The 13,734-nt window shown below is 32.0% G+C and overlaps 1 protein-coding gene across 1 annotated transcript in view; it reads right to left on the bottom strand.

Annotated features, from left to right (window-relative positions):
• LOC137636602 (nephrin-like) overlaps positions 1 to 13,734 on the bottom strand; it is a 511,471-nt gene that overhangs the window by 311,762 nt on the left and 185,975 nt on the right. Inside the window, exon 4 of the mRNA XM_068369033.1 lies at positions 4,973 to 5,152. Within this exon, the coding sequence (XP_068225134.1) occupies positions 4,973 to 5,152 (180 nt within the window). The remainder of the gene's footprint in view (positions 1 to 4,972; positions 5,153 to 13,734) is intronic.

Here is a 13,734-nt window from a genome sequence, read left to right as displayed (position 1 = left end):
AAGTGGAAGCCAACCAAACTAGTGGTATAAAATCGTGCAGGTTCAGCGCAGCCTATCAGCAGGATCTTGCTTTAATAATTTCTTCCTGCATGCAATGACAGCTTGTGATACAACTTCATTGGTATAAAGACGAGGAAAAAGGAAACCCTGCAACCTGCTTAAATGGTGTCCAGAATTTGAAACATGTGTGAAGTCTTCAATGACCCATTTTCATCAGAATCTGATATTAGGTGGGAGGGGGTAGTGTTCTTTATTGTTGAATGAGCCGAGATATCACTGTTCCATAAAAAAACTGCAAATTTACCTATCCACAGCGAACTCATATTTACACAACTTCCACAAACTTTAAAAGTAATCAAAGAAAGTTTTTTTTGCGTGCCTATCATAAAGTGCATCTTCAGTTAAGTTGTGACTTGTTACCAAGTGACTGGGTTTGGAATCTGTTGAATGAGGAGATACGTCCAGCTTTAACTCATAAAACTCTATTCGTGATACTTTGGAATTCATCATGAAAATACCATGATATTTGTGAATAGGTATGTGGTTACAGAAAATCTAGTATTTTATGTTAGCTACTGTGTTCACCTCCATAGTATTTGCAGCGGTAATTCTGAAAAACAAGATACATGTTAAGAACAAAACTTAAGTGAAGGGCAAACTGATCGATGGCCTTTGGGTTTAGTTTCCTTCAATAACATCGATATGCTGTGGGGAACAGTTGTGATATTTCTTTGAGGGCCCTACCTATAGAACCAATAATCTATACTACTTTCTTAAAGCAATTAATTCAAGAACATATCACTTATATTAAAGTTGTCAACAGTGAACAAGTTTTGAATATGTGTATATGTATCCTTTATAGTTTTCTTGATTATTTGTCATTCAATGACCATGTAGATAAATTTAGGAATGTTATAGCATGCGGCACAACAACGTGTACTGCCTTTTCAGAGTCTTAGATCATGAGACCACAACTTACAAAACACACATGGGATATATGGAAACTTTCTCATGTTATTTTTTAGGACCCAATAAAGCATCCACCACGTATAATCTCTCCCGCTTTTCTTCACACCCTTGGTGAAAAACTGTTCCCGAAATGCTTGGACTACATGTAACATATACAACGACAGGTGCTTTCGGTAACTATAAGTGAAAATAGTAGCAGAATTTCCTGGAAGAAATTCTTCACAAACATGAAAGGATTGGATAATATTTTTACGTAACAGCTTTTAAACCAGACTAATGACAGTATGTGAAACTTTCCCATATGGAGTATTGGGGTTTTTCCAGTCACTCACAATACCCCGTTTATTCGTATTCTATTCTAAACTCAAATTCATATATAAAAACGAGCAAAGATCTTCGCAAGTCACGAATCTCATTTATACATTGTGGCATTCGTTATTGTATGAAACTACGCTTCCTGGGTTTTTCGTGTGCTTAAAATGTCAATATCACATTCCTCATTAGTTTACCATATACGTGAATAAGGCTTAATATCCAGATAACAACCGACTTATAAACTCTGAGCCCCAGAAATGTAAATGAGACATTTGTGCGTCTTTATAAGTAAATATTAAAGAAAAGTGCATTAATAACACGTTTTTAAGGAATAGATTAATGAGTGTGAAATGTATGTATTTGGAACATAATTATATACACAATATATATATATATATATATATATATATATATATATATATATATATATATATATATATATATATATATATATATATATATATATATATAAAACCGTATACGTCTCTTTTCGGGCAATCCTTCGGAATCACTTGTCCGTTATAATTAGATCGGCAGTGAAATACTCATGTTTGATTGTGAAATCCCACATGAGTATTGTGTAAAATGTCTTTGACTAAAATCCGTGTGAATAAACCATTTTCACTATTTCATAAAACTACGATATGAAAAAAATAAATATAATATACAGACATAAATTATTGAAGTTTCATCCTATTCATCTAAGATATATTGTCACGAATAAGTTTCGTAAATTACGACGTCCTTCATATGTTTTTTTTTTTTTTTTATATATATATATTTATAACAACAGGAATTTTTTATTCTATCTCTTTAGATAATCTTTTCATCGCTGATGAAAAATTATTTTAGAATATTATGTAACAAATGTATCTTTTTTTACAAAAGAATAAAAGATATGACAAGGCGAATAAAAAATGTGGTAATTACCACTGAAGATGTTAAAGCCAAAAAGATACAGAAAAGAGAAATACGAAAAAATACAAAGTAGGATCACAATAAAATAGGTTCTAAGTCTTTACTTCATCTCAGGAGTAACAAAATGTAATTTAAGAGAGTCCACGAAGTCCACGGAATAGCAAACACGTATTCAATCCCCTAAAGAAAACGCTGAGTCTCTCTCTCTCTCTCTCTCTCTCTCTCTCTCTCTCTCTCTCTCTCTCTCTCTCTCTCTCTCTCTCTTTTGTTTTCATTAATATTTGAAAAATAATACGGGAAAGGGTCATAAAAAGCTTGTTTGTTCTGTTTTTCACTATATCTTTACTTTGATTTGTTTGGCTCATCTACATATAAGAATTTATATTCTCTGAACACTTGTTCTGTAACAGCGACTATGTCCACCATATACAATATAGTTATCTGTAAATGTATTCTATTCTTTTTACAAATATAAAAAGAAATCAGTGAAACTAATAAAAGGCCCTCTCTCTCTCTCTCTCTCTCTCTCTCTCTCTCTCTCTCTCTCTCTCTCTCTCTCTCTCTCTCTCTCTCTCTCTCTCCAATGTTTATGTGCATCATATACATACATACATACATATGTATATATATATATATATATATATATATATATACATACATGTATATATATATATGTGTATATATATATTATATGTATATATATATTATATATATATATATATATATATGTATATATATATATATATATATATATATATATATATATATATATATATATATAGTATTCATATATATATATATATATATATATATATATATATATATATATATATATATATACATAGATAGTATTCATATATACTGTATATATATATATATATATATATATATATATATATATATATATATATATATATATATACATAGATAGTATTCATATATATATAAATATATATATATATATATATATATATATATATATATATATATATATATATATATATAGATAGATATATATATATATATATATATATATATATATATATATATATATATATATATATATATACATATATATATGTATGTGTGTGTGTGTGTGTTTACATTTCTTTGACCCATTTTTTTCTTCACTTCATATATATTAGAAAACAAAATATATATCTGGGTCATGGAATGATTTCTCTCTCTCTCTCTCTCTCTCTCTCTCTCTCTCTCTCTCTCTCTCTCTCTCTCTCTCTCTCTCTCTAAGGCTGTGTCATATGTCGAACTATTTGCCTGCTATTGAATATAATAATAATCTCATCAATAACATACACATCGTCTTTTAACTTACTCAGATTTACAGTCCTAGAATCTTTGAATATCTTTCTATGAACAGGTTTTAAGTTATATAATTAGGAAACATTAAAATCGCTGTGCTTAAGTAAACCATCTTTATGTACATTCTCAAATTGAATCTTATATCCCTGTCAATTGGTTTGATGATTTTCCTCCGTGAAATATACTTGGTTTCTGATCAAGATGCAATTGATCTTAAATATCTATATTTCTGCAACTACTAATTTTCTTGTCACCACATATTGTCTAACCACATTACTGCGTAGCAATCTCCATAATATTAACATTTTAGTGCTATCAGTTTGTCGCATACTGTCTCATTTCTTTCATCACCTTTCTTTATTGCCAAGTCACCTCTACCCAGTTCTCTTTTATTCCAGGAATCTTCCGTAATCGGCGCTTCAGTTTCTTCTTTCTTCCGGCACCCAATCCCCCATTCCAGTCCAGACCCCGGAGAGAACGAAGAAGGTGCGAAAGTTTCTAACAAAAAAGCTTCCCAAAAGGCCATCAGAGTTTCTATAGCGGGTAAATTCGATTTTGGCTTCAGAAAAGTTTTCTCTGTCAATGATTTCGACTCTTTGTTGGTCGTTTGATTATCATAGTGAAATACGAAGGCAGATTTTACTTAAAATCATCACTGACGTTCCAATACATATATATTGTCGAACATTTGTTTTTACTGTTTATAGTCATTGATACTGGTGTTCATTATTATATATATCAACTTTGTTCTCATCAATTTCTATATATATATATATATATATATATATATATATATATATATATATATATATATATATATAAATATATATATATATATATATATATATATATATATATATATATATATATATATATATATATGTGTGTGTGTGTGTGTGTGTATATATTTGTCATATATCAATTAGGAAGAAGGATACTTAATTTCAAGAACTAAACATGTTGAATATAGAAAAAAATACATGGTTGATAATGTTACGTCTTGTGGAAAAAAAAAAAAAAAAAAAACTATAATTTAGTCTGCCTTGATCTTGTACTTGATGTTATTTATGATACCAAGAGTTTTATTATGAAGTCTAACCTAACGATAATGTACACTATATTATGGCTACAATTTAATTTGTATATTATACTGAGATTACGAATATCACCAAAGCTATATCTATTCAAAAGTGTCAATGCTTTTAATCAGTTTTCTTTTTATCGTTTTGAAGTGTATATAAATATGAAAGCTAAAATGTGTGCAACCACATTGATTAACAAATAACCTGGAAGACGATAAGGACAACGAATACAATTTTAGCAACGTACAAGTATTGTTAGTCAATAGGTATTGATATAGAATCTATTGAATTTTGTACTGCTATTAAATGATAATAATGTGCATATAGTAGTTCTGTTTGCAATACTATATCCTTTAAATTAAACTTACATAACACCGTGACATTTGCTGCCGTCCAAATGGGTGGGTCAGTGATGGTTGGCCCTACTTGGCACTGATACTCTCCATCCTCCGTTAGCGTCACCCCTTTGATGACCAAATGATGCTCTCCTAGCTCTGGATCACCAGCATAGGAATACCTTGGATATCCTGGTACATTGCGTTCAAAACCTGGGGAAAAAAAGCAGTACTTAAATTCATAGTCTCATGAAAAAGTTAGGCTATTCTGATATTATTAACAAAGATGCTTGAGGAATAAAAAGCGGTACTGCCAGCTTCAAAATTTTGATTTATTAGTACAAAGATATTTCTAAATTCATAATGAGGACTTTCACAGTCAGTGGGTATTATGTTTCTTTGCTCATTTCTCGTTCGAGTTAGCAAAGAAGAGACCACCAAAGTTCATACTGACAGTTTATTGTTGTGTATTTATTCCTGTCTAAAAAAAGAAAAAAAATGTCCATCAGTTAATCTTACGAGACGATTTACTTCATGGATTACTTGTCTTTAATCTAAACATTATCAGTTTTTTACGTAAATATCTCGTAGACTTTGGTTTTATGAAACCTGAATATTATTGCTATTTATGTAATCGCAAATAAGAACACCTTTAGAAATGGTAACGGTTATTCTTTGCTATAGTTTCTATTTTTTTTTTTTTTTAATTTCTAACAAAAGTAACTAATTTCCTAAAACCCAGGAGGTCCAACTGGAAATGAAATGCTAAATTTCTGAGCACTCATATACAAATAGACATGCTCAAGTTAACAAGTACATAATCATACAGTACATACGCACGTACGCATATATATATATATATATATATATATATATATATATATATATATATATATATATATATATATATATATATATACACACACATATATATATATATATATATATATATATATATATATATATATATATATATATATATATATATATATATATGTATATATATATATATATATATATGTGTGTGTGTGTGTGTGTGTGTTTGTGAGTGTGTGTGTGCGTGTGTGCTCGTGTGTGTCTGGATCAACACGGCAGTAGTTTCTAGCAGCAAAAAGGAGTCCACTTCCGGCTTTCATTAAGCTGGTTGGGCTTTGTGATACTTCCTGAAAAAGTGAACGATCTTCTCCAACTTACTGCAGCATCTCTTACACCAACTTCTAAGTGAGCGGAAGCAGTGTAATCGATCTTTTAACTGAGTTTATAATTCTTCTTGTTTTAAAGAAAAATTACGCTGCCGAATTCTAAAGATAACGAATCTCTAAGTTTGCGTCATGGTTACCTACAATGGTACCCAACTATGTTGAAAATGAGGGATACTCAGTTTAACATCTTGACCACAGCACTCCATAATTATTATTATTATTATTATTATTATTATTATTATTATTATTATTATTATTATTATTATTATTATTACTATTATTATTATTATTATTATTATTACTTGCTAAGCTAAAACCTTAGTTGGAAAAGCATGATACTATAAGTTGAGGGCTCCAACAGGGTAAACAGCCCAGTAAGGAAAGGGAACAAGGAAAAATAAAATATTTTAAGAAGAGTAACAACATTAGAAACTTAACAAAACAAGAGGAAGAGATATCAAATAGAATATTGTGCACAAGTGTACCCTCGCGCAAGAGAACTCTAACCCAAAACAGTGGAAGACCATGGCACAGAGGTTTTGGTACTACCCAAGAATAGAAAACAATGGTTTTGTTTTAGGTTGACCTTCTCCTAGAAGAGCTGCTTACCATACATAAGGAGTCTCTTCTCCCCTTACCAAGAGCAAAGTGGCCACTTGGGTGAAGAAGAATTGTTTGGTAATCTCAGTGTTGTTAGTTGTATGAGGACAGAGGAGAATATGTAAAGAATAGGCCAGACTATTCGGTGTGTGTGTGTATGTAAGCAAAGGGAAAATATACCTTAACCAGAGAGAAGGATCCAATGTAGCAATGTCTGGCCAGTCAAAAGATGGCATTCCCATTTAATGGTAAAAAAAACAGGAATATATATATAAATATATATATATATATATATATATATATATATATATATATATATATATATATATATATATATATATATATATATATATATATATATAATTTATTCATAACATTTGAAAACATATCTTAAAAAGTCCCACTCAGTCAGCAACCAAATTAATGTAGGAAATATTTTTGTATTCATTTTATTCCGACCTATAGAAACAACATTGGAATAAGAGTTTACCTTTTTTCCCATTTTCTTAAGGACATTGGGAGAGGATTTAAAGAATCTCATATCACGAAGTTCAGGAGCATAAAATTTTACAGATTGCTGTGCTTTTCTCACCATTTTTTGGAAGCGAGGTAAATGAAAGTTTCAGAGTTTTGTTAATGTAAAAGTGATATTTGGAGAATGTGAGTGGTCATATGCATACTTTTTGAAATACATCATTATCTTCATGGATGTATTTATTGAATATTAAATACTTAATTCTTGATATAATTGACATTAGTGTGTAGAGAATAGAATGATAATAAAGAAAATCAATATAATTCAAATCAGTGTGATGCAATTTAAAATGCACAAACCAGATCCTGGAATGTAATATAGAATTTAATGAGCATCATCTCCTCCTACGCCTATTAACGCAAAGGGCCTCGATTACATTTCGCCAGTCGTCTCTATTTTGAATTTATAAATCAATACTCCATTCATCATCGACTACTTCCCCCTTCATAGTCCTCAGCCATATAGGCCTCGGAATTCCAACTATTATAGTGGCCTGTGGAGCCCAGGTGAAGCTTTGGTGAACTAGACTTTCCATCTACCCTTCACCATGACCTCATCCACATATGGCACTTAAGTAATCTCTGTTATACTCTCATTTCTAATCCTCTCCTGGCTTTTAACTCCCAATATTTTTCTGAGTAATTTGTTCTCAAATCTACAAAATCTGTTGGATAATGTTATTATTACTTGCCAAGATACAACCCTACTTGGAAAAGCAAGATGCTATAAGCCCAGGGGCTCCAACAGGGAAAATAGCTCAGTGAGGAAAGTAAATGAATAAACTCCCAGTGAAGTAATTAACAATTGAAATATTTCAAGAATGATAGCTTTAGAATAAATCTTTCATATATAAACTCAAGACAGGTTAACAAAACAAGAGTAAGAGAAATGAGATATAATAGAGTGCCCCAGTGTACCCTCAAGCAAGAGAATTCTAACCCAATACAGTGGAAGGCAATGGTAGAGATGTTATGGCACTACCCAAAACTAGAGAACAATAGCAAAAGAGTCTCTTCTACCCTTACCAAGAGGAAAGTGGCCAATGAAATATTACAGTGCAGTGGTTAAACCCTTGAAAGAAAAATAATCGTTTTGTAGTCTTAGTGTTGTCAGGTGTATGAGGACAGACAAGAATATGTAAAGAATAGACCCGACTATTCGGTGTACGTGTAGGCAAACGGAAAATGAGCCATAACCAGAGGGGAGGATCCAACGTAGTGCTGGCTGGCCAGTCAAATGTCCCCATAACTCTCCAGTGGTAGCATCTCAACGGGTGGCTCCTGCCCTGGCCAACCTACTACCTACATACAGTAAAACCAATGTCACTAAATTGATACATGCAGTAGTATGATTTTTAAATACAATTTCAGGTGATTTGATTCCCAAAATTTACATAACCTAGCCAATGTATTAAATGTTTTTTCAATCTTTTAGTAAGCTCCAATACCTAACACCCTCGATTAGACACCCTAGTTACAAATATCTAAATGATTCCGCCTTATTAATCATTTCTTCTTCCATTGATATTTGATCTTCCATTTCCTATTCACTTTTCATCATCTCTGTCTTTCTTTTATTTTTCTTGTAATATTTCATGCATTCTGGTACACAAGCTTTGCAAGCACCTGTTTTTCCTATTACCAACTCAGTCCAACCCTTCTCTGCCATCCCCAACTGTTCTAGAAAATCCATGAGTAGGATAAGCAGCATAGGTGATAGGAGAACTCACTGTTCACTGGATATTAACATTAACTTTGCTCTTGCTATGCGCAGGAAAAGAGTTAATAAGTTTTACATATTTAAGAGCACTTCTACGATAACGCAAGACTCTCCACAAAATTGACCGGTGCACACTATCAAAGGGTTTTTTATTTGTCCGCAAATAACACCAAAAGTGGATTTCTATACTTTACACATTTCCGTGTAACATGTCTTAAAATTAAAAATGTCATCAGTACACCTTGTACCTTTACGAAATCCTGATTGTTGCTCTCTCAGCTTTTCCTCAATCTACCATTAAATTGAATAGGTAGACTTAATGACTTCACCCCTATATAGCAGTATCTGTAAATATGCAAACTAAATTTTGATTATGAATGCCCTCCAGTCTGGTTTTTCTAGAAAAAAAAAGGGAATAAACCAATTCAAAGTAAAGAAAAATAAGAAAGAATTTAAAATCCACTCACAAAACCTTCTAAGCGACGTATCTTTATCAGTCAGAAATAGATTCAGTAATATCATTTTGATACATACTACCACTTGAAAAAAATAACAATCTCTAGAGAGCACTATAAAATTTTGGAGGAGTAAAACCTTTTCCCAATCGAAAACACGCGCTCTTGAGCACACACACACACATACACACGCACACACTCACAATATATATATATATATATATATATATATATATATATATATATATATATATATATATATATATATATATACACACACATATATATATATATATATATATATATATATATATATATATATATATATATATATATATATATATATATATATATATAAAACTACAGCAACAATAAATGCGGCCGTTTCTAGTCAACTGGAGGAAAAAGGCTTGAGACATGTCAATTCATGTCTGCGGTTTAACCAGTTTTTATATACATAATGGCCAGTGTAGAATGTTGAAGAGGGAGACTTTTCTGTAATCACTCACAGTAAACTCAACTATTAAGGTCGGTCCTGACTAGTACAGCCTTGCTGATCGTGGCGATACACAAACCCTTTCATCATCATCATCATCATCATCAGCCGTTGCTAATCCAGTGCAGGATAAAATCCTCAGACATGTCCTTTAAGTGTGAGAAAGAAAGGTATGTCAAGGATATCTGGCCAAGGGTAGGTTCAGTAATTAGACAAGATATGAAATAGTTTTGTTACACGAATATAGATTTTGAACTGGTGACTGTTAGAGTTTAACATGTCCATATACACATGAGTCTATGGGAATGAATTCAATGAAGTATAATAGCTATATACAGCGTTTGAAATTTCATGCAAAAAGATGTACGCTGCACATTTAAATAATAATAAAACTTATATCATAACGCGTAGAAAAATAATGTCGGGGTGATTGAGAATGTTTTGCATGGAGAATGAGTTATTTAGATTAATCTACCATTATCTAAAGAAACCGGTGGTATAAGCTGTATGGTTTTTCAAAATGGCTATTGGTGAATCGTAATGAGAAGTCAGAAAAGGAAAGTAGATTTAGAGAGCAATAAGAAATCTATTGTGAATAGTGTGATGAACAGTAATGAGTTCAAGAAGGGCCAATGTAAAAAAATGGCAGATTGAAGATGAGAACATCACTAAACTAAAAATTTATCTCTGTATCAGTGCTATAAGGGCAAATGTCGTCCGTGGGTTCAGTAAGCTACACTAATCGCTCTATTCTAGCCAAAGTCAAGTAACAAATGAAAATATTCATGCTAAAAAGGCAATGTGATTGGCCCTTGTTATATTCATTTATTACAACCATATAGGGCCACGCGAGAGGCCAATGTCAACTTCAGCCTTTCTTGCACCCAACGATTTTGATAATTTATATGCGTACATAACTTTATAAATCGTTTTTGTTTCTAATGTGGTTGCAAGACTTATTAATATTTATTTGATATCAAAATCAGTAGTAATATGTGTGATATCAGTGAATGTATGTTAGAGTACATCAGACATTGTCAAGATGCAACATGAATGAACCTGCTAGCCACAGTCCCCTGCCTGACAGCCCACATCACACTTTCTCCCACAAGTTTCCCTTCTGCAATCTTCTCACTAGGTTGTCATAATGGAGAACCAAGAGGACAGTGATACAGATGACTACGAACCACCTTCAAATGAATCTGATGAAGAAGTAGATTCCATCCTAGTTTATAAAATATGTTTTTATACTCAGATTTTGCAAATTTTACAATTACGTTAATATATTCTATAAAGAAATGCTATGCATAGTATTTATTAGGCTAAGAAAAGCATTATATTCGTAGAATTTGTGCGGACTTGTTATATTTCTTTCATAACAGATGATATACCGGCAACAGGAAGACGTCTAAGTAGAAAGCGTTTAAGACAACCCTCACTGTGGGAGAGAAATGTTCGCAAAAAGAAGAAAGTGAGTGGAGAACATGTTTCCAAAACAGGAAAACTGAATAATGCTCAACCTATGAGAAGTCCATGCCGAGAAAGCTATCGGAGAAGGTGCTATGAGAAGTTTAAAGAAGAGAATCGAAGGATGCTATACCAGGATTACAGAAATGCAACACCAGAAGAACAAAATGTGGTTTGATTATTGAAGAAAACAAGAAAAGTAAGCGGTTGTGAGGCAGCGAAGGTGAATGCCAAAGAAGATTTTCAAGGCACTACTTTCTTAAAGAAGCAATACCTGAAGAGGAAGTATGCCAAAAAAATTTATCTACTTTTGGTATTACGCTCAAGAGAGCTAGGATTGTTACAGAGAGGATGCGACAATCCGAAAGTGGCATTGTAGCTCCAGATGGAAGAGGAAAACATGGGAAACAAAAGAAAATATCCCCCAAATCTGTAGAGAAGATTAAGAAGCATATCAACCAGTTTCCAGCCTGGAAAAGTCATTATGCTAGAGTAGACTAGGAAAGAAAATATTTGAATCCAGATCTTACAATAGCTCAGATGTATCGATTGTAACAAAAATACTGCCATGAAAACAATTTACCACCAGAAAAAGAATCAATATACAGAAAAAAATCTTCGATAAAGAGTTCAATCAGTCCTTCCATCACCCATCCCAGAACACTTATCAAAAATGTAATACTTTTAAGGCATCCCTAATGACTGCTAGTGAGTATGATAAAAAATGCATTGAAGAAAAGAAATCAAAACACCATGAACTAGCAGAGATGGCTTACAATGAAAACAATAGCTGATAAAGAGTTTGCTTTTAGGAACAAAGGAATTGTTACTGCATCCTTTGACCTCCAGAAAGTATTGGCTTGCCCACTGTTGCAGACAGAAATAGTTTACTACAAGGGACAGTTTGCTGTTTATAACTTAACCATTATTTAAACAAGTGCGGATGGAAATAAAGCACACTGCATGATGTGGGAGGAAACGATTGCAAAAAGAGGTGGCCAAGAAATAGGTTCATGTGTAATGAAATGGTTGAATGGCCTCTCAGAAGACATTAAGGACATTCGACTATATAGTGACTCTTGTGGTGGCTAAAATAGGAACCATTTCTTAGCAGCCACGCGTATGCATGTTTCCAGGAGTAAGGGAATAAAAATAACGCATTCTTTCATAGAACCTAGCCATACACACATGGAAGCAGACACAGTACATGCTTTGATAGAAAAATATAGAAAATCAGCTACAAACATTGAGGTGCCATGGGACTGGAGCACAACAATCAGAGCAATCCATAGAAAAAATATGTTACATGTGACTGAAATGGAACCAGAAGATTTCATTATTTTAAAAGTTTATATAGGTTTGCTGGCCTTCTGGTGAATCGCCATAAAGTTAATAATAGACAACAAGTAAATTGGATGAAAATTAAGACTATGAAAAACAATCAAAATTAAATTGGCCAGATTATATCCTAGACATCCTTTTTTCCGAAATGCTGCACCGCAGCATTCAGATTTAAGAAGAAAGGAAAAAGGAAGACCACCCATTTGGATTCTCCAACAGCTTGAAGAGGGACCAAGGAAAATTCCACCCAAAAAGTTGAAGGTCTTTTTCCACTTATTTCTGCAGGAAGCAGACATTTTTACAGAAGCCTGCAGGCATCAGTAGAAGCTTTATATGATGTTTATTTAGATGATGAACCCAATGTGTGGGTGTTATGACTGGTGACAATTACAACGGATCATTACTTTTCTATTGGAACTCAACATGTCAAAAATTTATCAGATTTTTTTCATTAATTTTGATCAATCTACTTGTGTTTGTAAATCAATCAGTCTTGTTTTTTTTTTTTTTTCACTTTTCTTTAGCCATTGATTCAGGATGTTACTCAACATGCCAAAAATGTATCAATTTTTGTTTAGTGAGTTTGATTCATCTACTTGTGATTGTAAATTAGACAATGTATTTTTTTTTTTTTACTTTTTTTTAGCCATTGATTTAGGATGTTTTTTTTTTCATTCTAAGCAAGAATATTATATATATTGTAATGTATAAGAGCTATTAGAAGGATATAGATTAACTTCAAAATGTTTAAAATACTTTTCTTCAATAATATAATTTTTTGCACAGTTTGCAGGAAATAAAATTTTCAAAGTTTAGTCTAATATATTTTTTTCTTCATAAGGAAAATAACACTTTAAATGATTTTTTGCTGTACTTGCTTGATTTTTAATAAAGGAATTAATCTTTCAAGTGCGTTTTTCCCAAAACATGGTTTCCTGACATTGGCCCATCATGTACTCAGCCGTATATGTTTTCAAAAA

Source organism: Palaemon carinicauda, chromosome 1, assembly GCF_036898095.1.
Source record: "Palaemon carinicauda isolate YSFRI2023 chromosome 1, ASM3689809v2, whole genome shotgun sequence".
Classification (NCBI taxonomy): Eukaryota; Metazoa; Arthropoda; class Malacostraca; order Decapoda; family Palaemonidae; genus Palaemon; species Palaemon carinicauda.
This window is presented reverse-complemented; position numbering and strand designations above follow the sequence as displayed.